At 44.1% G+C, this 26,755-nt stretch overlaps 1 protein-coding gene across 3 annotated transcripts in view; it reads left to right on the forward strand.

The window, feature by feature from the left end:
* Positions 1 to 26,755, forward strand: part of arnt2 (aryl-hydrocarbon receptor nuclear translocator 2) — a 103,643-nt gene that overhangs the window by 30,050 nt on the left and 46,838 nt on the right. For all 3 annotated transcript variants that reach the window (XR_014568933.1, XM_083759563.1, XM_083759564.1), the window contains exons 6-10: positions 640 to 742; positions 13,805 to 13,870; positions 15,295 to 15,380; positions 21,996 to 22,072; positions 24,842 to 24,976. Coding sequence is in view for 2 of the 3 variants with exons in the window: in XM_083759563.1 (XP_083615689.1) it covers positions 640 to 742; positions 13,805 to 13,870; positions 15,295 to 15,380; positions 21,996 to 22,072; positions 24,842 to 24,976 (467 nt within the window). In the remaining variant the exon portion in view is untranslated. The remainder of the gene's footprint in view (positions 1 to 639; positions 743 to 13,804; positions 13,871 to 15,294; positions 15,381 to 21,995; positions 22,073 to 24,841; positions 24,977 to 26,755) is intronic.

Genomic DNA, 26,755 nt, shown 5'->3' on the forward strand with positions numbered 1-26,755 from the left:
TGAGGATAAATGCACACACAAATCTAATATTGTTTTTGTAAAAACACATTTGTAAATCATGGAAACACATTTGTGAATCATGGAAACACATTAGTAAATCGTGGAATATTTACAATACATTCGTAAAAATTATCATAACAATGCGTGACGTTTGTCTCAACATGGTTAAAAGGGGTGCAGTACGTTAGTTAGATTAGTCATTGGTCCGACAAACGACAACCCACCTCAAACCCTAACCTAACCATAACCGCAAGCACGGGAGCAGGCGCTAGTCCGAGATGTGTCCGCATGTCGGACTAGCGCTCCGTCGGATTTACATGCGGTCCCCGTTAAAAGTGTGTGTTTTGGTCTACTCACAAATGCAGATTTACAATTCACAGTCAGAATTGAGGGTTTGCAAATGGTATTTTAGAATAAACGTGAACACAAATATAATATTGTTTTGTAAAAATACAAAATACATTTGTAAATCATGGAATATTTGTGCATTATGGAATTGGATTCACAATAATTTTGACACAAATGTCTCCCCATAGTTGTTGACGTTTAGTGAGATTTAACATTAAATAGTCTGAAGTCTGCGCGTGTGTGTGTCTGTTTGTTTATCCGTGTGTTTATCCATGTGTGTGTGTCGTCCAGGTCGTATCCTGGACCTGAAGACCGGTACAGTGAAGAAAGAGGGCCAACAGTCGTCCATGAGGATGTGTATGGGTTCTAGACGATCCTTCATCTGTCGCATGAGGTATGTCGTTTAACCCATTCAGGACAGGGAAACCCCTTTTGGTGTTTTAAGCATTATGTTATATTTAGCCATTGCAAAATAGCAGATCTACAAGCTCGTAGCGCGGCACTCTTTGTAGATCTGCTATTTTTGAAAGAATCGTGGTAACATGTGCAAATGTTTGAACATATATTCTTTCACAGCAAAAGTTTTTAACTCAAATCTTTGCTTCTGGCGAAGTCCCTGGAACAACATATTTTGAGATGGGGGTCCGCGGCCAAATACATCTTATTATGGGGGTCCTTGACATGAAATGGTTTGAGAACCTGTCCTTATAGAACACATGCTTTAATGTACTGTGTGTATTATGAATATATTTTGATCGATAGTCATCATAGTGACCAAATTACCAAACCTTTGATTTGTGTCCCTGGAACAACATATTTTCAGATGGGGGTCGGCGACCAATTGCATATACTGTTTTGGGGTCCTTGACATGAAATAGTTTGAGACCTACTGATATAGAAACAAAGGGTTTTTCAGAAAACTGACTCATGATATAGAAGACAATTGTACAATCTGGCCTCAGGTCTTGATGGGTGGTTAAGCTGTCAGACACAATCAGACAAACCAAAGACCCTTGACGTGTTTTGAATTCATGTCCGCTGTGTTTGGAGATCCGGGGAGGTATGAGGTAATCCCTCAACGCCATAACACAATTCTGACAGGTAAACATGTTTAAATGTAGACAGTGCATCTTATGTAAGGGGAGGAGGGAGGAGGAGGGGAGAGAGAGAGAGAGAGAGAGAGAGAGAGAGAGAGAGAGAGAGAGAGAGAGAGAGAGAGAGAGAGAGAGAGAGAGAGAGAGAGAGAGAGAGAGAGAGAGAGAGAGAGAGAGAGAGAGAGAGAGAAGAGAGAGAGAGAGAGAGAGAGAGAGAGAGAGAGAGAGAGAGAGAGAGAGAGAGAGAGAGAGAGAGAGAGAGAGAGAGAGAGAGAGAGAGAGAGAGAGAGAGAGAGAGAGAGAGAGAGAGAGAGAGAGACGAGAGAGAGAGAGAGAGAGAAGAAAGAGAAAGCACAGAATGTTCCAAAAACAAGTGACAGGTTTTGAAGTCTGAAGCCGTTATTAATCAGTGAGTGTTCTACTTATACAGCCTATATGTAATTATTATAATATCCACAGTTCCACACACAGATGTTTCTGGAATAGAAATTCTTATGTGATAGATTGGAATGATTTATGTGATAGATTGGAATGATGGGGAAGTGATTCAGTCATCCTACTATAAATGCGGCACGTCTCTGTGTGCGTACGTACGTGTATGTGTGGTTGTAATGCACGTAACTCGAGAACCGTTTGCCCCACCGACTTTTAAATTTGACACACGCGTTCTACACCCCCACAGGGAGTGCAGTGCCCGGCCTTGAGTCTGTGGCATACACCGTTGTCCAGAATCTCCACAAAAGCCATTGAGTAATGGTTGAGACAAAGCAGTGAAAGGTCCTGAAAGATACATAACGTCAGTCTTACCCAATACCCAATCTTTCTATTTTAGGAACACATGTCTGCTGTACTTTATACCTCATACTTTAATGCTTAGTATGAGGTATAAAGTACAGCAGCCTTGTGTTCCTAAAACAGAAAGATTGGGTATTGGGTAAGACTGACTTTATGTATCTTTCACTGCTTTGTCTCTATAACAAAAAACATTGCATGGATGCACCTGGGACGTATCCTCAGTGATGTATCCTGAGGTCAACGGGGTTTTGGGTCTTGCAACATCATACCCCTCACTCAGGCAACCCAGCCGGGAGTGATCAAGTCCCGATTTACGTCCCAGTAGCTACCCTCAATCAGTCCCATTAGGGAAAAACCAGGGGCACACAATCCGTTGGAACTACTCCAGAACTACTCTGCCAGGGCTTGGAGGTACACTTCTGGCACATGGAGGGACTAGGCTCTGTGGGTTGTCTCCTGTCCGGGCCCCTCCTACGTCTCACCAGGTCCACTCCTGCTCTCACCAGAGCGAGGACCTGTGCGTTGCACCAGAGTCCCAGCACCAGACAGTTCATTCAGGAGTGGTGGGCAATGGTTCCGCAGGGTCATGGTACTGCGGTTCCGCTTGCTGCTTGCATGGCCCTCCTAAAGGCCTCACCGACGGTTGTTGGGCTTTCTCTCAACCATTACTCTATGGCTCTGGTCTCAGCCACCGCGGTAGATATTTTGACATTCCGTTTTATTTTATTTTTTATGTTGACACTACTGTTGGAGCAGCCATAAACTACACAGGTTCATCCCGATGTTCTGGGCATCTTTGTAATGTTAGTGTTAGTAAAAAGCAGGTAAAAGAGTAACGTTTGAAGCAGACTAACATCAGTCACTTCTCCATTCATTGTAGTAGAAGCTTGGTGCGGGGAAACCGCAGATGTGTCGTCTCCGCCTACAGGAAATACGTAGGCTGCGACCATGAGACCCGCTACGGAATCGGTCTATAAGAGTCCATGGTAAGGCTATGGTCTTATAGATCTATAAGGGTCCATGGTAAGGCTATGGTCTTATAGATCTATAAGGGTCCATGGTAAGGCTATGGTCTTATACTGTAGATCTATAAGGGTCCATGGTAAGGCTCTGGTCTTATAGATCTATAAGGGTCCATGGTAAGGCTATGGTCTTATACTGTAGATCTATAAGGGTCCATGGTAAGGCTCTGGTCTTATAGATCTATAAGGGTCCATGGTAAGGCTCTGGTCTTATAGATCTATAAGGGTCCATGGTAAGGCTCTGGTCTTATAGATCTATAAGGGTCCATGGTAAGGCTCTGGTCTTATAGATCTATAAGGGTCCATGGTAAGGCTCTGGTCTTATAGATCTATAAGGGTCCATGGTAAGGCTATGGTCTTATAGATCTATAAGGGTCCATGGTAAGGCTATGGTCTTATAGATCTATAAGGGTCCATGGTAAGGCTCTGGTCTTATAGATCTATAAGGGTCCATGGTAAGGCTCTGGTCTTATAGATCTATAAGGGTCCATGGTAAGGCTATGGTCTTATAGATCTATAAGGGTCCATGGTAAGGCTCTGGTCTTATAGATCTATAAGGGTCCATGGTAAGGCTCTGGTCTTATACTGTAGATCTATAAGGGTCCATGGTAAGGCTCTGGTCTTATACTGTAGATCTATAAGGGTCCATGGTAAGGCTATGGTCTTATAGATCTATAAGGGTCCATGGTAAGGCTATGGTCTTATAGATCTATAAGGGTCCATGGTAAGGCTATGGTCTTATAGATCTATAAGGGTCCATGGTAAGGCTATGGTCTTATAGATCTATAAGGGTCCATGGTAAGGCTCTGGTCTTATAGATCTATAAGGGTCCATGGTAAGGCTATGGTCTTATACTGTAGATCTATAAGGGTCCATGGTAAGGCTCTGGTCTTATAGATCTATAAGGGTCCATGGTAAGGCTCTGGTCTTATAGATCTATAAGGGTCCATGGTAAGGCTATGGTCTTATAGATCTATAAGGGTCCATGGTAAGGCTCTGGTCTTATAGATCTATAAGGGTCCATGGTAAGGCTCTGGTCTTATAGATCTATAAGGGTCCATGGTAAGGCTATGGTCTTATAGATCTATAAGGGTCCATGGTAAGGCTCTGGTCTTATAGATCTATAAGGGTCCATGGTAAGGCTCTGGTCTTATAGATCTATAAGGGTCCATGGTAAGGCTCTGGTCTTATAGATCTATAAGGGTCCATGGTAAGGCTATGGTCTTATAGATCTATAAGGGTCCATGGTAAGGCTATGGTCTTATACTGTAGATCTATAAGGGTCCATGGTAAGGCTATGGTCTTATACTGTAGATCTATAAGGGTCCATGGTAAGGCTATGGTCTTATACTGTAGATCTATAAGGGTCCATGGTAAGGCTATGGTCTTATAGATCTATAAGGGTCCATGGTAAGGCTCTGGTCTTATACTGTAGATCTATAAGGGTCCATGGTAAGGCTATGGTCTTATACTGTAGATCTATAAGGGTCCATGGTAAGGCTATGGTCTTATAGATCTATAAGGGTCCATGGTAAGGCTATGGTCTTATACTGTAGATCTATAAGGGTCCATGGTAAGGCTATGGTCTTATAGATCTATAAGGGTCCATGGTAAGGCTATGGTCTTATAGATCTATAAGGGTCCATGGTAAGGCTCTGGTCTTATAGATCTATAAGGGTCCATGGTAAGGCTCTGGTCTTATAGATCTATAAGGGTCCATGGTAAGGCTATGGTCTTATAGATCTATAAGGGTCCATGGTAAGGCTATGGTCTTATACTGTAGATCTATAAGGGTCCATGGTAAGGCTATGGTCTTATACTGTAGATCTATAAGGGTCCATGGTAAGGCTATGGTCTTATAGATCTATAAGGGTCCATGGTAAGGCTCTGGTCTTATAGATCTATAAGGGTCCATGGTAAGGCTATGGTCTTATAGATCTATAAGGGTCCATGGTAAGGCTCTGGTCTTATAGATCTATAAGGGTCCATGGTAAGGCTCTGGTCTTATAGATCTATAAGGGTCCATGGTAAGGCTCTGGTCTTATAGATCTATAAGGGTCCATGGTAAGGCTATGGTCTTATAGATCTATAAGGGTCCATGGTAAGGCTATGGTCTTATAGATCTATAAGGGTCCATGGTAAGGCTCTGGTCTTATAGATCTATAAGGGTCCATGGTAAGGCTATGGTCTTATAGATCTATAAGGGTCCATGGTAAGGCTATGGTCTTATAGATCTATAAGGGTCCATGGTAAGGCTCTGGTCTTATAGATCTATAAGGGTCCATAGTAAGGCTATGGTCTTATAGATCTATAAGGGTCCATGGTAAGGCTATGGTCTTATAGATCTATAAGGGTCCATAGTAAGGCTATGGTCTTATAGATCTATAAGGGTCCATGGTAAGGCTATGGTCTTATACTGTAGATCTATAAGGGTCCATGGTAAGGCTATGGTCTTATAGATCTATAAGGGTCCATGGTAAGGCTATGGTCTTATACTGTAGATCTATAAGGGTCCATGGTAAGGCTCTGGTCTTATAGATCTATAAGGGTCCATGGTAAGGCTATGGTCTTATAGATCTATAAGGGTCCATGGTAAGGCTCTGGTCTTATAGATCTATAAGGGTCCATGGTAAGGCTATGGTCTTATAGATCTATAAGGGTCCATGGTAAGGCTATGGTCTTATAGATCTATAAGGGTCCATGGTAAGGCTATGGTCTTATACTGTAGATCTATAAGGGTCCATGGTAAGGCTCTGGTTTCATAGAGACACTTAATTCAATCAGGGTTTCCCAACCTTTCTATTTCCACGAAGCAGTAATGTAGCACAAAATTGCCATCCTTATCGACCTTCTAGCGGCACAGCAGAGCAGGTTTGGGGCAACTTTCTTTTACCGCCTAACAACTTTTAACGAAAAGAAAATAATTTTCTCCACACGTTGCTGTTAGCTTCACTATTTGTTTGTGTTGTGTTACACACGGGGAGGCCAACACTGGCACACAACGCCTAGAAATAATGCCTAATGGCATGTTGCCAGAATCTTTTGACATATCCTCCTTTCCTCTAAACAAATAGACAGGAGAAAGTGAAAGCTTGCCACAGACAGGGAAGGCGTTGCAAAGAGCTGAGATCATATAGGCAGCTGAAAAGAAGGATTTTGTACTGTAATGCTAGGAGTTTAATCTGATCTGCTCGAGTGAGTGTTGCTCAACCTCTCTTCCGTACGATGCCCTTTATAACCGAGTGTGACAAACCTTCACACGCACCAGGAAACCTTCGTATCGCTGCGCGCAATCATCCAGGATATGATTTACACCTGTTTTTAAGAAAACGTGTGTGTGTGTGTGTGTCTAGGTCGTATCCTGGACCTGTGTGTGTGTGTGTGTGTGTGTGTGTGTGTGTCGTCCAGGTCGTATCCTGGACCTGTGTGTGTGTGTGTGTGTGCGTGCCCATGACCCATTTCACAGTGAGTGACTGAAGCCATATGCTTCAGTGTTCCGACGTGACAGCATGCATATTTCAACTCCCCCCTGGGTTTACCGTTAGATGATTGATGTTTCCATATGAATACCACCAGAGATAATTACACATGATAGCTCCATATATATATATATATGATAATTTGAGGTCCGCCACATATATTCCAATAATCATTGTCGTCTGCTAGAGCATATAGGCTCTCTGCATGCACGCAACCGCACGTGTGTGTCCGGTCTCATGCACGCCACCACTCGTGCGTGCGCGTGTGTGTGTGTGTCCCCGGTCTCTCATGCACGCCACAGTGCACGTGTGGCCTTTGTCCTTCCTGCAGTCCCTGCATCCGTTACATGCATGATCGCATGCCATGCACACACGCACGCGCATGCACGCGCGCGCACAAACACATTTTAACCAATCCTTTTCAGGCATCCCAAGTTGTTGGAACCCTCTAACAACCAGGTATAATGCCCTAAGCTGCCACATATAAAGACAAATAGTCTGCACCTATTAGCCCAGCTCTGAGATGTTATGTAGAAGTGGTTAGTATTTTATGACCTTGGTCATGAAGGCTTCCTCTAGGCTGCTGTGGTCAAAGGTGCAGGCTATCTCTAATACAGACACTTCTCTGGACTCTTCATCAACCACAACACTATCTGGTGTATTAGCTGTCAGAGGTATCTGAGTTATCACCAGGGGTGAAAGTGAGCTCCGACCCGGTAAGACCTGACAAACGCATGTCCAAGAGGAAAACAATCAAAACATTATATAGTACTAACGTCAGAATCGGGCAGATTAACACACACAAGTGTTATTAGTTGAGTTTTCTTAATGAAGTGCTTCTGTGTAAGTGTGTTTATGTCTGTCAGCGATGCGATCCTTTGTTATTAATCCACCACCACCATACGCACGGACTGGAGAGAGGAGACTCAGGAGAGTGGTTCTCTCCCTTCGGATCGCATGACTTTGCGTGGATGTGCAGGGAGTACCAGGGAGTACCAGTTCACTTTGCAGGTTGACAATCCGGTGTATAGCAGATACGGAAACGGACGTTCATCTGCCTAACCCTAAGATATGCGTGCATAATGACCTGATGTAGTAGGCGGGCTCTACGACAAATTAAATTCCACCAACGTTCAAAACAGTTTATGGTTGGCTGACAGACTGACACAGCGAAATACTTAGTTCTGATTGGTTCAGAACGAAAAGGAAAAAATAAGCACAGGAAATAATGAAAATAACGTCGGCAACCTTTGTTGAATGAGAAGCCACTCAGAAGAATGCAATTAAACAAATAATTTAAGCAAAATGGCAATGCAACGAACAACAGCTCAACTGTTTAAGATAAAAGATAGAGTTGAACCAGCTGGTAATGTAGTTAAAGAAAAAGTTAGAAAAACAACGCCAGGGGATGAAGATGCAGAGCAAATTGAGACCATAGTGGCTTGAGACTGACAGTGAGACAGATGGACGAGGCAGAGACCTAGCCTGGATAATAAGCCAGCAGAGACCCTGCAAGTAGCAAGCACAGGTAATCATCATACTATAAATGAGCAAATGTCTGAATGTCTGAATGTCAGAAACACCACCTTATCTCCTCATTGCCTGCACCAATCGCTCCCACTTTTCACACAGGCATTGACCATAATAATATGGAGGTCTTAACGAAGCCATTTTTCCAATAAGATTAATAGTGAATAAAAACCCGTTTATTTGTCCGTGGTCTATCTCCGACCGAGCCACACTATTAGCACACATCTCTCCATGCCAAAAAAAAACTGCACGCTCCCACAATCCAGCTAGGCTACTTTTTACCGACGCAACTGTCATATTTACTGTACAGATATTGTTTTTACATCACCACACGATCCCACGGGCAAAGTTGCAATGATCTGCTCCACAGTACACCACCTCAGGCCCCTCCCCCTTTGCACAGACAGGCGATTGACGATTCAAACCACACACGGGATCACTTGATATAACTTTTAACCAAACGTGGGTGAAACAGCGTGCAGCCGCGCACGCAAAGAGTGCACGTGCGCACGCACATGGAGTGGACGGATTGATTGATATACAAAAACAACCCTTGCTTAGCACCTCGCTAAAAACGTGCGCAGGCTACTCTGAGGTAGGGCACCCACTGTCGTTATAATAGGAACCTTCTGCCCTTGCCTGGCTGGATTAGTGTGTGTGTGTGTGTGTGCGTGTGTGTGCAGACTACTTTCGCTGTGAGCGTGTGTGTAAACTACTTAAGCTGTGTGTGCGTATGTGTGCGCGACCACTTTTTGCAATGCAATGTTTGAACGTCACTTCATATTATAACTTCAAACCAAACGCGGGTGACACGCCTGCTCACTGACGACGCGCGTCGCGCAGTTACAGATCTCATCTTTCCTGCACCTAATGTGAAACATTGAACAGCACGGCCACGATCACAACGGAATGATTATCTATCGGGGTGGCTCTGTTGGATCAGAACATATCAATAAATTAAGCCACCACTCGACGGAAGGGAAACACACATCCCGTAAAATACAATGATAAAATACATACAGACAAATGCAATGACTAACGTTTGGCTGCCCTGTCGACACCACTTGAGTACTCAGGAACGAAACATTCCTAAATCACAAAAAACGTCTCATTCTTATCCTGATTAGATAAAGCACAAAAAACTGCAACTTGATTTGAAGCCCAAAAAGCCAACCTCCGACTTTAACACAGTAGATTATAATGCATCTATATGGGCAGCAGACGGTCAGCTGAGCGGTTATAGGGACCGTCTACAAAGTACAGCATCTATTAGTGAATATTTTTTCCCATTGACTTGCATAGGAAAATCTACAACTATAACATTATGTCCTACAGTCCCCAACTTCCCAAGATCATCTGTAAATTATTCCCTGCCTATCAGTAATTTGATCTATTACATCGCATTACCCACACTAAATATAATTTGCTGTTCATATATTCAGAACGGGTAAGGACTAGTAATAATAATAACTAGAACTGCACTCTGTCGAGTGCATACTTGCTTGTTGCACACTAGTAGGCCATAAATGGCCAACTAGTGCGCAAGCAGAGCGTGCAAGTACTTTCGACCGCTGTAAACTGTTAAATCTCAGTATCTCTGTGAAGGAACGTTTGAATTGTATAATGTAGCCTCCAAGTCTAAGCTATAGAAGAGGCTCCAGTCAGTGCAACAAATACATCCCTGTAGTGTTTGGATGCCATCGTTGTTCCACACATACATAGTTTTAACTTGTGGTTTACTGCTTTTAAGCAGTGACTTATTATATGTATGGTTCATTGACCATATTTCTTACGTCATCGTTGAGAGCTAGTCATACGCCGTGACAGCCGTCCAGCCATTTGATGTTTATGCAAAAAAACAGCAAATCTGTGCCTGGTTTGCTGGGACCAGATTACACAATTGACCATATTTCTTACGTCATCATTGAGAGCTAGTCATACATATACACAACACGTACTCTGGTCCCAGCAGATCAGGCACAATTTGCTATTTTATGTTATACTGATTATGTATATAGTATACGTATGACTAGCTGTAAATGATGACGTAGGACATACGTATACATACATATACCATATAGAGTGTGTAGTTGTAAGTTGATTAGCGGTATACTGTGGTTACTTTGCACCAAAAACCGTGACAACTGTCCCGCCATTTGATGTTTATGCAAGAAAACAGCTAATCTGTGCCTGGTTTGCTGGGACCAAACGACCACAAATGACCATATTTCTTACGTCATCATTAAGAGCTAGTCATACATATACACACCACGTACTCTGGTCCCAGCAGATCAGGCACAATTTGCTATTTTATTTTTACTAATTATGTATATAGTATATGTATGACTAGCTCTAAATGATGACGTAAGAGATATGGTCATTTGTGGTCGTTTGGTCCCAGCAAAACAGGCACAGATTTGATGTTTTTCTGCATAAACATCGAATGGCGGGACAGCTGTCACGGCGGAAGAGACCAGGCGGAATTATTACTTGCGCGCTCTGCTTGCGCAAGTAATAACTAGAAATATGGTTCCTGAAGAAACAATGTGGGGTTGCAATCCAAAAGATTGTAGGCCTACTAGAAATAGTACTTTGTAGTCAAGGCCCCCGCAAAAATGTACTACAGTATGTTCTGCTCCATTCTCAACATCTTTTGGTTTCCAAAAACAGTAATTTATTGTAAGTAAACACAAACAGTAAAAAGCTGTTTAATGTGTGCTTATTTTAATTTAATTAAATTTGCTTTGATGGGGAAAATAGTTATCAGATATCTGATATCTTCAGAAGAAGACGTTGCACATTGCAAGAGACAATTGGACTAATGATTTGCAAGACCTGTTGTCTTTGTATTGTGTTATAGGTTAGGTATACTGTGCCAAAATGCAGTTTTCTATGCATTTAAGGGGTATTGGGTGGTTTGACCCCCCCAACAAATTTTCGTCCGCGCCGCTTTGCACCACGTCCTAATTTCTGGGGAGTTCCTGCATGGACTGAAAGCCACTTTCACCTCTGGTTATCACAGAGTTGGAACATGGATGGAATGACCCTGGAATGTTTGTACATTCTCACTGAAGATGCATGAAATTTTGATATGTCCTATTAAGCTATGAGTTCCACTATTCTATCATGGCGTGCTATGTACATTCCTTTGTATGCATAACATCCATTCAAGATGTGTGACAGTGTTTCTCTCTCTCACTCACACACACACACACACACACACACACACACACACACACACACACACACTCACATGTGAACCCCCATGTCTCCTGAAAAAGAGAATCTGAATTTAGTTTTTTGTTTATTTCACCTGGGGTCAGGATGTTTGGAAAGCCATCTCGCCTCCGTCACTGAGACACACACACACACACACACACACACACACACACACACACACACACACACACACACGTGAACCCCCATGTCTCCTGAATTAGAGAATCTGAATTTAGTTTTTTGTTTATTTCACCTTGGGTCAGGATGTTTGGAAAGCCATCTCGCCTCCGTCACTGAGACACGCGAACTGTCTGCAGCGCAGCGACGGCTTTGATCTCGCTCTGACCATGAGTCAGACCAGCTTATTTTTAGCCGCACGCGTTCCTCAATTATTCCTGATGTATACACGCGAGTGATTGTTTAATGCTGTGTTAGCAAAATTGTGTGTGTGTGTTTGGACTTGTTTTGCGTGCATCAGCCACATCGTGCCATCAGCTAATGGCACGCTAATCAGTTTGTTATGCAGCCGGTCAGGAATGTGTAGGAACGACCAACCGACCGGACGCTGTTTTCATTTAACGAGGATTCTATTTGGAGGAGTTTGTGTAAATGAAAACAGTGTGCGAGCTGGAGGAGGAGGAGGGGGAGGGGGAGGAGGGACTGTCCTATAGTCAGAGTAGTGAACAACAAGCGACGCAGCTGACTGCCTGTGACACATAAACACAGTTCATGGGCTGCTCCAGTGGAACAACATTTCAGGGAAGGCATTATCAGCTCCAGGCCTTAACGTTACGTAACTCCTCTGACTCCACAGCACAATGTACCACACAACAATGCCAGAAGAAATAACCCGTTTCGACCTGAGGACGATTCTATACAAATGTCTTCTAAATGCAGACAGTTTTCTGAAAAACCCTATGTTTCCATATATGTCGTTGTTCTCAAACATTTTCATGTCAAGGACCACCAAAACCTTATGTAATTGGCCGCCGACCCACATCTGAAAATATGTTGTTCCATGGACCCCCCACCAGAAGCAACCTAACCCTATAGCAAAGGGCCTCAACGGGTTGCCTGTATGCAGTATGTCACCGGGCTTGTACAATACGTCACCGGGCTTGTCAAGGTCAAGGTCATACGATTTGTCACGTTACCGCAGTGAAATTTGTTCTCCGCATTTGACCCATCTCTTGGAGCAGTGAGCCGCAGCCAAGGAGCGGTGAGCTGCAGCCGTGCTGCGCTCGGGAATCATTTGATTGTACACCATGAAGCGCCAATCTGTGATCCATTTGACTTTGACTCCAGTTTCAGTGTGTGTTCTATTTTCTGCGCAGAACGAAAGAGGCCCCACGAAGCACAATCAGGCTCCGATTGCACGTCTGGTCAATCGGGGAAATGCGTTTCAAGTTTTCACGGCTCACGGCAAACCCTAAACACTGTGGTCCAAACGGCGTGGTGGCCAATGGCAGGCCTAAACACTGTAGTCCAAACGGCGTGTCGGCCAATGGCAGGCCTAAACACTGTGGTTCAAACGGCGTGTCGGCCAATGGCAGGCCTAAACACTGTAGTCCAAACGGCGTGTCGGCCAATGGCAGGCCTAAACACTGTGGTTCAAACGGCGTGTCGGCCAATGGCAGGCCTAAACACTGTAGTCCAAACGGCGTGTCGGCCAATGGCAGGCCTAAACACTGTGGTTCAAACGGCGTGTCGGCCAATGGCAGGCCTAAACACTGTAGTCCAAACGGCGTGTCGGCCAATGGCAGGCCTAAACACTGTGGTTCAAACGGCGTGTCGGCCAATGGCAGGCGAGCAGAGCTGCCATAGCGGGGTATCTCTGTCTGCCAGCTGTGTTCTGCTCGGTGCTCCAAAGGTCTGCGTTGGTGGATTTTGGACAGCAAATTATGATTTCGTTTGTCATATTTTAGTTTGGTTTTAGTCGACCAAAACTAACTAATTTAACCGACTAAAATGCATTTTGGCTGGCCATTATTTTATGAAAACCTGACATTTCTTTAACGAATTCACATCCGTTTTGTTGACAGTATGTGTTAATTAGGGTTTGAATGTGCTTCCTGCCTCCTGTTTATGAAGGAACCATTATACACCGTGCACTATGCTCTGTCTACAGCTACTAATTGTGTGTGTGTGTGTGTGTGTGTGTGTGTGTGTGTGTGTGTGTGTGTGTGTGTGTGTGTGTGTGTGTGTGTGTGTGTGTGTGTGTGTGTGTGTGTGTGTGTGTGTGTGTGTGTGTGTGTGTGTGTGTGTGTGTGTGTGTGTGTGTGTGTGTGTGTGCGCGCCCGTCCGTGTCCGTCCCCAGGTGTGGCAGCGCTCCTCTGGACCACATCTCCTTAAACCGACTGTCCAACATGAGGAAGAGATACAGGTAAAGCGTTATTATTATTGTCTCCACCAGGCCGAAGGCATGGGGAGAGAGTATGTTTTGCACTCTGTCCATGTGTGTGTGTGTGTGTGTCTGTCCGTGTGTGTGTGTGTGTGTCTGTCTGTCTGTGTACAGCTAATCTCCGGCACCGTTAACTCGGTCGATGCCAAATTCTGCACACACACTCCCTGGATGCCAACGATGAACCTCTGCCCCACATTTTCCAGAACAGCCTGTTATAGCGCCACCGGGAGGCCGACTTTTTTTGAATTTTTTTTATTTTATATTACTCCTCCAGATTCTGTACAAAAATCCTGCAAATCGTTACACACTGTCTCTATAGTCATGTGTTCAAGACGGATCTGTCCGATATTTTATATTCCATCCTAATTGGCTTAACATTGGCTTTCAAAGTTTACAGGATTTGCCCGTTTTGAGCAAAAAGCCTCAGATCATGCATCAACGCAGCGTGCAATTTACGTGAAATCTTTCACAGACTTTCCTACTAGGATGAGGTATATAACTCTGAGAGTGTAACCAAATGGACCCGGAAACGTTAAAATCCTAAAGATTCCCGACCCTACCCAACAGAATCTGTCTGTCTCTCTCTGGCCCTGTAGGCTCCAAACTGTCTGTCTCTCTCTGGCCCTGTAGGCTCCAAACTGTCTGTCTCTCTCTGGCCCTGTAGGCTCCAAACTGTCTGTCTCTCTCTGGCCCTGTAGGCTACAAACTGTCTGTCTCTCTCTGGCCCTGTAGGCTCCAAACTGTCTGTCTCTCTCTGGCCCTGTAGGCGCCAAACTGTCTGTCTCTCTCTGGCCCTGTAGGCTTCAAACTGTCTGTCTCTCTCTGGCCCTGTAGGCTCCAAACTGTCTGTCTCTCTCTGGCCCTGTAGGCTCCAAACTGTCTGTCTCTCTCTGGCCCTGTAGGCTCCAAACTGTCTGTCTCTCTCTGGCCCTGTAGGCTCCAAACTGTCTGTCTCTCTCTGGCCCTGTAGGCTCCAAACTGTCTGTCTCTCTCTGGCCCTGTAGGCTCCAAACTGTGACTTTTCCAGCTCAAAATATCTTCTTTGTTCTGAGGAAGAGCTTTGAGCTCAAAATCAATGCAGCAAATAATCCGTCACATTGGAGCCCTCGGTGTGCACCTGTCTGTCTGTCTGTCGCTCTGCACCTGTCTGTCTGTCTGTCTGTCTGTCTGTAACTGTCTGTTTGTCGCTCTGCACCTGTCTGTCTGTCTGTCGCTCTGCACCTGTCTGTCTGTCTGTACCTGCCCATGTTTGGCTTAGGGATGAGCATGGACGTCGTTGGCCTTTTTTTCTACAGTGTGAAACGAGACCACCGACCATCCATGAAGCTTTCACAGCTGTGCAGTATGTGTACCAAGAACTCAAGGACTGTGTGTGTGTGTGTGTGTGTGTGTGTGTGTGACAGGAACGGCCTTGGCCCGTCTAAGGAGGGTGAGGCGCAGTACTCCGTGGTCCACTGCACCGGCTACATCAAAGCGTGGCCCCCCGCAGGTACACACGTGCAACAACACACATCCTAAACTAACAACTATGCTTTCCCCACCCCCTCTCTGCCCCTCCTCCCCCCTCTCTGCCCCTCCTTGCTTAGTCTTGTGTGTGAACTTGACCGTGGCCTGGCCCAGAGCCATACAGTAAAGGTGGTTGCACACTGGGCGCGTTTTTCAGAAAACCGATGAAGGCACTTAAAAATCCGAAATTGCGCCCGGTGTGTGGAGACCTTAACCCATTCTGACCTGAGATCAGATTAAAAAAATGTCTTAGATTTTTCAAAAATAGCAGACCTAGATCTGCTATTTTTCAATAGCTAAAGCATAACACAATGCTAACACCAAAAGGGGTTCCCGCCCAGAATGGGTTAAGACAGAGTTTTAAATACATTGTTTTCAACGAGGGCGGCGCAAATATCAGCAATTTTTAGGCATGTGTGCAACACGACAACTGTTTTAAATTATTTTACAGTGACAACTAAAGTATCTGTAATGTTTATGTTGTACTATTTAAAAATAAAAGATCTAAAATAAAGGGATTTAAGATCATTAAGGCTGGACTGTTGCCCTGAGTCCAGTGCATTCTGCCAACTTCTAGTCCAGGACTTGTCACTGTTTGTAATGCTCTTCGCCAATAGAAGTCTATTATGTAGGAGATCCTCCATTGGACTAAAGCCCCATGAAGTGAACGGAGTTGTCGTAACTCTGTCTTACTCTATGGCTCTGGCCTGGTCTAACCTAAAGCAGCTGCTTTTGGTCTGGAACATTCTTAGAAACGGGCCTGGCTTTGATCAGAGCCGCGGGACGGCCCTGGACGTGTCCCGTATCCGCTGGGAACGCTCCGTTTGAAAAGGCCTGGGACGCCTCAGGCAGTCACTGACCCACCAAACACAACTACCCACACAGTGTCAGGTCATCCCAGAGCGCCTCAGGCAGTCACTGACCCACCAAACACAACTACCAACACAGTGTCAGGTCATCCCAGAGCGCCTCAGGCAGTCACTGACCCACCAAACATAACTACCCACACAGTGTCAGGTCATCCCAGAGCGGCTCAGGCAGTCACTGACCCACCAAACACAACTACCCACACAGTGTCAGGTCATCCCAGAGCGCCTCAGGCAGTCACTGACCCACCAAACACAACTACCCACACAGTGTCAGGTCATCCCAGAGCGCCTCAGGCAGTCACTGACCCACCAAACACAACTACCCACACAGTGTCAGGTCAGGCAGTCACTGACCCACCAAACACAACTACCCACACAGTGTCAGGTCAGGCAGTCACTGACCCACCAAACACAACTACCCACACAGTGTCAGGTCAGGCAGTCACTGACCCACCAAACACAACTACCCACACAGTGTCAGGTCAGGCAGTCACTGACCCACCAAACACAACTACCCACACAGTGTCAGGTCAGGCAGTCACTGACCCACCAAACACAACTACCCACACAGTGTCAGGTCAGGCAGTCACTGACCCACCAAACACAACTACCCACACAGTGTCAGGTCAGGCAGTCACTGACCCACCAAACACAACTACCCACACAGTGTCAGGTCATCCCAGAGCGTGTTGCATACGTATATCCATATTGGTGACCACCAGTGATTTTCTGTTTTTATTTCTGAAGATTTCAGTTTTTTGGGGAAGGAAATTGTCTAAATTTCAAACTACTTTAGTAATTTGTACTTTTGAATACTTGAGTATGTTCGGACGCGAGTACTTTGTCCACCGCAGTCTATAAGGTTTACATTTTATATTTTCAGAATTCAACTTAACCCATTCAGGACGGTAACCCCTTTTGGTGTTTTAAGCATTATGTTATACTTTAGCTATTGAAAAATAGCAGGTGCCGTGCTATGCTTTTTTTTTTTTAATGTGGCGTAAATCATTGAATATATATTCTTTCAGAATGAACGTTTTTAACTCGAATCTTTGCTTTTTTGGGGGGGTCCCCTGGAACAACATATTTTCAGATTGGGTTGGTGGCCAATTACATATTCATTTCTGGGGTCCTTGACATGAAATAGTTTAAGAACCACTGTCATAGAAATGTAGGTTTTTCAGAAAACTGTCATAATTTAGAAGACATTCTGTAGAATGAGGTCTCAGTTCTAAATGGGTTAATGCTGTTTAGAGCACTTAATTCGTTTGATTAGCCAAGTCTAGGGACTTTAATGTTTGTGTAGTGCACTAAATGACCACGTAAGACGTCATGTGGCTGACATAAATACAGTGGGCGCCCCTCACTTCACAGGAGTGTGATTTTTGAGGGCCACTAGCCCCTCCTATATTCATTAGTGTAGATTTTAATCCTACACAAAGTTTAAATACCATTGACAATGAATGGAGAATTTACGTCAAGTGTACGAGCAAATCGACATGTTACATCTTGATGATGTAACGATGATAAGAGCGCCCCTCAATTCACACAGGTGTGATTTTTACTGTGCAGAAAACGGTATTCATGACACACACACACGCACACACACACACTCCAAAACAACAGTGTTTACATTAGTCAGCGATAATCAGTTAACCACTCCCCCCCCCCTGCTGTGTGATGATGCCAGGTGTCTGTGATGAGGGCTGACGGTAAAATAATAACATCACGCATCGCAACATGACATCTTAGCCTTGGAGCGCTTGTTTTCTGTGTGTGTGTGTGTGTGTGTGTGTGTGTGTGTGTGTGTGTGTGTGTGTGCGCGTGCGCGCGCGCGCGCGCGCGCGTGTGTCTACAGACTCCACTGGAACATTTCCAGGTGTCGTACAAACACACAACATGTGTGTCAGAATCATTGACACATGCCTCGCTTTCTTTCATGGCTTCTAAAAATAGAAGCCTTTGGAATGTTCTGTAGAGTCACGAGATGACATGAGACAGACATGTACATTCATAAAAAGCAGATGCATAACAATTATCACTATAGCATGTTCACACACACACTGTACCCTTGGTACTTTTTCCAGATGTTAGCAGGTTTTCCTGACCATCTGGTTACTCAACCGTCCTCTGTCTCACTCACAGCGAAGGACAAAGTGTTGGGCTTCAGTCGTATTTTGATGTGGAGCAGTGTTCGTTTAAAAAATACTTTAAACTCTAAAGCTATGTGGAAAAATGTTAGTCGAATAAACTAAATAATATAAAGCAAGTATATGATGACTATACCTAAGACTAAATAAGTAAAAAGTAGAGTAAAATGTGGAGAAGAAACCTGGAAGAACTAAAAGACAAGTCATTGTATGTTTGGTTGCACTCGGTTGTTGACTCTCTGAAAATAGCACATCTACGCTGCGTGTTGTGTGCTTGTAGATCAGCTATTTTCAGCAATCTGCCATTATGACGCCATCACGGCCCGTCAACTGTAGGTTTAGTCCACTGACCTCTTTAGTCAACTAAAACTAGACCAAAACTAAAACTTTTCAGTTGACTGTCTAAAATATGAGCTATGACTAAAACTAAATCAAACTTTGCTGTCCAAATGACCACAGATGTGGAGCAGCCCGTCTGTAACCCTGTGTCGGCTGCGATGAAATGATTGGTTGCAGAGACAGCGAACAGACCAGAGATGGTAATTGTCAAGGGAATCCTCCCAAATTATATGTCACCCTTCCCTCGCCGTAATTGGATCCATAATTACGTTAATAACGTTCACATTTCAGATGTCGCGGTTGACTTTAATGGAGTGGAGAGAATGTGACCTTTTCAGTACAACTGCCAGAACGTGGCTTGGTTCGGACAGCTTTATAAATGTCTGCTGGGGCTGTGGTGATTTTCTGCTATCATTATGCAGAGCGAGTGCTATTAACCTCAGGGTCACCCAGAGAGCCAACGGCACAGTGCTTCAGATCTCTCCCCCGATAACGTCTCCCTGACGCTCCCCAAAACGTTCAGTTCAATTCAATTCAATTCAATTCAATTCAATTCAATTCAATTCAATTCAATTCAATTGAAAGGGATTTGTTGGCATGAGAAAACATACGTTTACATTACATTTGAAAGTCAGAATCTTCAATAAATCAATTTCTACAGTATGTACCAAGATCACTCGATGCAGTGCAGGAATACACACAATGATTAGTCTTTATAATTTACAATTTAGGCATTTAGCATTTAGCAGACATTACCGTAAATCCTCTTTTAGGAACCCGGGCTATTATTTGTCTCAACCGATCCCGATACCGGCCTTTTATTGAAAGGAGGCAGCTATAAGAAGGAGGAATTTATTTCAAAATTTCAAACTGATCATAATGAACAAATCACATTTTGGGTCAGTTAGAACACAGTAAAATGTATTGGGCTCATGTAGCCTATTGAAACCAAGTCCTCATGAAATATTGAACAGTGCAGTTGCAGGTGCTCAATGGTCATTTTAACTGTTATGGTAAATACCATAATAACATCAACACATCAATTTAACTTGAATAACCAATGTCATTGTCATTTGAAGCTATATGATTCCCTGCTTTCATATGACATGAAAAAAATAAAAATACAATGGCAGTCCCTCAGTCAAATCTGGTCACATTCACAAATATACCGGTATATAACTTCAACTGAGATAGACTACCACAGTACTGTGGTAAAGGCCTACAGTTAGGCTACTGACAAGTTCAGATGCAAATAATAACATAAAAATAAAATGTATGATAGGCTATTTCATATACCGGTAATATCAAATCAGAACAGTGCAACACTGCAGTGCTTCAACGGGAGAGAGAAAGAGAGAGAGAGAGAGAGAGAAAGAAAGAAAGACGTGTTAGAGAGAGCGTCTCTCTCTAGCGCGAGAGAGACTTGTTGCTAACAGGGTCCCGTTAGCAACAAGCTAACAGCATACCGGTGGTACGTTCGTTCCATAAAATGAGAGATCCACAACGCGCATGGAGCTGCGCCAGTGCGCCAGGCTGCAAAACCCCCCACACGCTCAGCGATCTGCCATTTATAGAACCAACGTTCGTTGCATGAAGGGCAGATCTGTGGGGGCTCTCTCCCGAAGTTAACTTTGTTGTTGTATTGTGTGCGAGCCGAGCACCGCGGCCACGGCATCTGGACAGTGGACGCTGACGTGACAGGCACAGCCAGCCAGAGCAGCGAAAGTAACAGATACGGCACATGGGGAAAAAAACAACACAAAAAACCCCGGCTCATAAAAGGAGGCCGGAATGTATTACTTAATTCAACGCCATTCCCGGTGATTAATAGGGGCCCGGTAATTAATAGAAAGGAGGAGTTTATTGGAGGATTTACGGTACTTCTATTTTGAATGAAATCCCGGCGCTGATTGTGTTAAGCAAGAACAAAAAGCATGGTAATACATCATATACATACAAAGTAGTTATCATGAATCATACGTAAGCTAAGAACATAACAGTGGAATATCTATATAATGAAACTATGCATATATACTAGTGCTATGTCTACATAAATGCTATGGCCCTCATTTATCAATGGAGTGTAACATCTGCCTCAAATGCCAGCATCGGTTTTGGAGTACGCTCACGTCGGCACGGCATTTATGAAGTGATCGCAAACAGCTGATCCTTGCTTAATTTCATTCTGTGACGGCTGAAATCAATCTGGCACGCCCTATGAAATCAAGCCCCGCCCTCGTTTTTACGACATGAACAACGTATGGAAACGCACGCACGCACGCAGCACCTCAAGTCTACATATGACTCATCACAGTTGCATCGCCATGAATGGAATATGTTTGTAGGCTACTATATTAATTTTACCCATTCGTGCGCAATGCACGTTAAAGCAGTCATGTAGGTATAGGCGAAGGCGATCCCAGTGAGACTGCTCACTGCTGTGAGTGCTGTGGGTGAGTGATGCCTGCACCCACGTTAATGAGAGATAGCCTGGCAAGGCATTCATAATCAACGTTTATGGAGTGATTGATGAATGAATCAGAAACATATGGATGAAGGCTGGTGTGTGCTGATATGTGCTGGTTGGATGTGGACGCTACAGAACAGATAATGTTGTACACGCACACACTCTTCACAACACTGTTTGTTGTTTTTGTTTTAACAGCCCTGCTGCTGCTGTGGAGATATCGGAATTTAATTGATATGAAAACAGAATTGATCTGCCTATCGTCAGTGACTGACAGGGCTGTAATGTGGAACGGGCGTGGATGGAACGCTATTTGAATATTTGTCCTGGATGATTTGTAGGACGTCTGGCGGCAGCGTGGCTCATGATTTATCTGGCAGTGGCGTGGAGACGCCATGTGGAAAGAAATGCTCGTACATCAGCAGCAGGAGAGATTAGCTCTCCACGCAGCAACATGCAAATAATAAGCAAATGAGAGAATAAACATTTACAGTACACTTTATCACAACTGTCTTGTTGTAGTCTGTCTCTACTCTGTCGGTTTATGTCTACATAATCTCAAGGTCCTTACTTCTCTCTCAGTTCAATTCAATTCAAAGGAGCTTTATTGGCATGAGAAAACATACATTTTATATTTGCTAAAGCAAGAGTGGAGCGAAGCAAACAAAACAATGTATGTACAAATAAATGATTGCATTTGTTAGCAGTGTTGCATTAATTAAAATCTCTCTCTCTCTCTCTCTCTCTGTCCACCGGTGTCTCTCTCCCCTCAGGCATGACGATACCAGATGAAGACACAGAGGCAGGTCAGACCGGAAAATACTGCCTGGTTGCCATCGGGAGACTACAGGTGTGTGTGTGTGTGTGTGTGTGTGCGTGCGTGCGTGTGCGTGCGCGTGTGTGTGCGTGTGTGTGTAATGAACTTTATTTATATATCACCTTTCAGAGCAAGGTTCCAAAGTGCTGTACAGTACAAGGTTAAAAGACACAAACAACATATGGCAAAACATAATCAAGGGCAGTTTAAAAAACTAGAAACATAAAGAAAAGAAGACAACATAGCAGCAGTTAAAAATGAACAATCACCTATATAAAGGGTAAAAAACATTCTGTGTAAAGGTGAGTTTTTAAAAGTGACTTAAATACAGGCACAGATGGTGCTAATCTTACATGCACCGGTAGAGCATTCCATAGTCTGGGTCCCCTGGCGGCAAAGGCCCGACCACCTCTGGTGACTAGGTTCGTCCTAGGGATCTCTAGTAGGGCCTTATCTGAAGATCTGAGGGTGCGTTTTGATTTAGGTGGGGACAGCATTTCTAGGATGTAGGTAGGGGCCAGTCCGTTCAGGGCTTTATAGGTGAAAAGTACAATTTTAAAGTCGCATCTGGCACTCACCGGCAGCCAGTGCAGAGTATGTGTGTGTGTGAGTAATAAAAGACATGCTTTCCAGCACTGACTCCTTCTTAGAGAGGTCTGGACTACAGGTGATACAATCTAAATGTGCTGTCTTTTATGAGAGGAGGAGTGGAGGTAATCGCTGGTATCATGCCAAATCAGACAAAATCCCATCATTCACAATACACAATGACTCACAGAGACTTTGCACGCCACAAAGCTTACAGCTACCTCGGACACAAATGTAATGTCGGCGGGGAGTGGACAGCGCAAGTGGACGAGATTGCGGCAGATTACACGGCCAGGGCTAGACCTGATAAACTCCTCTCCTCTCCCACTGGTTATGAAGCTGGAAGCGATTGGGCAGGTCGCCCTGTCCAAAATAATCTATCAAATCAATTTTCCAATATCCATTTACCAAAGAAGTTACTGTATGACTTGAACAACAAAACTGTACAGCGAGTGAGAGAATGGTTTGGCCTGAGCGCACACACAACCCGTGACTTCATATTCCACAGTAAACGGGAGGGGTACCGGACATTGAATGGACATATATATCCCATCTATTAAACATGCTTAACAGTGACGATCGGGCAGTCAGAGAGCTCGCCAGAGCCTCGCTAATTCTCGATCTGGAGCGACGCACGGTCCCCAAAACAAGAGACCCCCCCAGCTTCCTCGGGTTCAAAAAGAAGCCCAGTGGTAAATTGGATACCAACGCAACTGGTTTTGGTGTAAACTCTGACTGGCCTGATCTGAACGATCTGTGTAACTGGACTGGTGTCTCTTTGAAGTGGAAAGGAGCGGACAACGAGACGGTGCACGTCTCTGAATCTGCATCACTGACCTGTCAATCAACGCTCGCGCAACAGTAAGCCACGACGACGGAAAAGCAAGTGCGCTCCCTAACAACGGCGCGTGTGCGTGCCTCCAGTCAGCTGATCACTCCGTGTCCCACTCAATTCTAAACAACGCAGTGATGAGGACATTCTCATCTTCACAGTAAAGGCACGCCTCTAAGTGCTGCCAACCAAACTGAATCTATCCATCTGGTATCCCAATAATCATGACCACTGTCTACACCATGGACAGCATCAGACCATAGAGTCTATGGGCTGTATTTTGCGTGTCTTAAGTACCTGGTCTTATTCCCTAACTTGAGTAAACTAAAGACCTGGAGGCGTGATCAATGCCATTTGGCTATTCTGAGTGGCCAAAGAGCATTGATCACACCTCCAGGTCTTTAGTTTACTCAAGTTAGGGAATAAGACCTGGTACTTAAGACACGCAAAATACAGCCCTTTGTCTCATATATTAAACGGCTGTGATATTTACAAAGGACTGTATATAGCCAGGCATGACAGAATTGTGAACATTATTGCCAAAGATGTGTCACCTATGTTTGATTCCTCTGTTGTGTTTCACAAAAATTCCTGTGTGAAACCAGAAATGTTTAATTGCAATGACCCAACCGTATTTGCAAATATAACTTCAAATACACCAGATGTCATTATAATTGACGAACAGCAGAGAGGTTTTTCTATTGGAAGTTGGCTGTGCTTTTGATTCAAGTTTAGAGGAAGCTTTCCTTACTAAACAAGTAAAATATCAACCATTAGTACAGGCCATTATACAACTGGGCTATACGTGTCAGCTCATCGTTTTTATATTTGGCAGCCTGGGCCATGTCCACAGGCTAGTGGTCAGAGGCTTGAGGATTATAGGGTTGTCCAAGTGTAAGGCAAAGTAGCTTGCAACATACTGTTCAATCTCCTCCATTATAGGCAGTCGGTCTATTTGGAGGAGAAGGTGCTTTTTGTACCCATGATTTACTTTCTGTGTTGGTAATATGACAGACTGAAGTGACCAATGTCGGCTGTGAATAAGTTCATGTGTTGCCTATATTCTGTACATTTAGGGCTTGTTTGGACTCAAGCACTGAGACACGTGATGTTTCGAGTGCTTAGTATATCAGAAGCAACTGAAAATATGTGTGCCCTTGATAATGTATTGTATAAATGTGGACTCAAATAAATAAATTGAAATGTGTCCGTTCTCATGTGACCTGGATATGAACGGTTCTGTGTGTTTGTATGGTTAACAGGTCACCAGCTCTCCGGTCTCCATGGATATGAACGGTTCTGTGTGTTTGTATGGTTAACAGGTCACCAGCTCTCCGGTCTCCATGGATATGAACGGTTCTGTGTGTTTGTATGGTTAACAGGTCACCAGCTCTCCGGTCTCCATGGATATGAACGGTCTGACGGTCCCCACAGAGTTCCTGTCTCGTCACAACTCAGACGGGGTCATCACCTTTGTCGACCCGCGCTGCATCAACGTCATCAGCTATCAGCCTCAGGTCAGATAATTAGCACCTATAGCTAAGCCCCTCCCCAAACTGCTATGGTCCAATCACAGCTAAGCATAACATGGGTTAGACAAACCTTTCCACCAATAGTTTTCCTATAGTTTTCCTAATAGTATTCTTATGATAAAACTTATTTTTTTAAATGTCGCGCACATATTTTTCCAATGCATATGGCAGGCATTGTTGACGGATTTGGAAGAGATTTTGAAGGTCTGGTTCCAAAGATGAACCAGTATTTAACAGTTTCCGTGCCGGGAATGGATTACTCCAGGTTAATGTCGCTGCCGTATCGGACATACCCGCCTTTTGTTTTATGTGTTTAATCCGCCGTAATGTAATGAATCAAAAGAAAATCCGTCTTCGTCGCGGAGTATGAGACTGGATGCCTTCGCTGTGATGACGAAACCGGAAATCGTCACATGCTGTGGGCTGCTAGGGCTTCTGGGAAATTGAGGCCAATGGAAATGCATTGGGTGCAACGCCTCATTGAAACCAATCTTGTGTGCGTCTTCCGGGTGCACCAAGATGGTGGATGCTACACACAGATCATAACAAACCACGGGAGCTTTTTTTGATGGATTTTCGCGGATTAAAAGCCCAAATAATTCAGCGTATGCTCTAAAGGTAATACAACAATCTCGGCAGTGAAGGGGGGTTGATTAAAATGCGGGTTAATCGTAAAAAACAGTCAAACTGTTAATATGTTAGATTGGATCAATTTTTAGAATGGAATCGAACGAACGCATTACACCGTATCTTTTAAGAATGGAATCGAACGAACGCATTACACCGTATCTTTTAAGAATGGAATCGAACGAACGCATTACACCGTATCTTTTAAGAATGGAATTGAACGAACGCATTACACCGTATCTTTTTAGAATGGAATCGAACGAACGCATTACACCGTATCTTTTTAGAATGGAATCGGGGCAGCTTTTCATTAGATTCTCGTGCTCCGGGGTCATACTTCTATGCATGGGGCGCGTGAAATATAGCTTGGCGGTTTTTTTCTTCTTTATTTCTTTGACTGGATCACATTTCTCTCCAGTCGTTAGTTTGAAGACGTTCCCTAGCTGTCAAGGAGAGGTTAATGCTTCTGAGACGTTCTTTGATCTCTGCTATAACTCTCTGGGTCCATTTTCATCCTGACAAAATACCCCAGATAAGCCCCCCCCAACCCCCCCGCTGAGCAGTCGTGTGCATAACGTGCTTCAGCAACCTTCCTGTGAGAGCTGTACTGTACTGTACTGTACTGTACTGTACATGGGCGATCATCTCCATTTTTTGATTTTTTGATTTTTATTTGGATCTCTTTTAGCCTTTCGGCTAATGTTCCAAGAGTCCAGAAATAAATTAAAACATTACAAAATATATTATATTACATTACAAAATAGTACATTGCATTTCAAAAATACATTTCAAATTGCACTGATGCTAAACGACAGCAGTGAGTCAAATATTACAGCATAATAAAAATACCTATACCTCTAATCCTCAACTCATACAGCCACAGCACAGCATATGCCTCAGTGCCCACAGACAGATACAGTTCATTCACCTATCTATGGTGGATTATGCATGGCAGGGTCGTCCTCTTCCCTGAGCCAGCTAAAAACCTGACCGCATACCAAGCTACACAGATGTCCCATAGTGTAGCTTTGATCAGCTTTGCATTATCAACTGTGCATGTGTGGTACCGTGTCTGTTGTACAGTATGTGAGGCATTATTGGGCTGACAGGGGAAGGTGAACGGTGAGGTTCAAAGAA

Source organism: Protomyctophum parallelum (genome assembly GCF_964188405.1).
Source record: "Protomyctophum parallelum genome assembly, chromosome: 2".
NCBI classification, from domain to species: domain Eukaryota; kingdom Metazoa; phylum Chordata; class Actinopteri; order Myctophiformes; family Myctophidae; genus Protomyctophum; species Protomyctophum parallelum.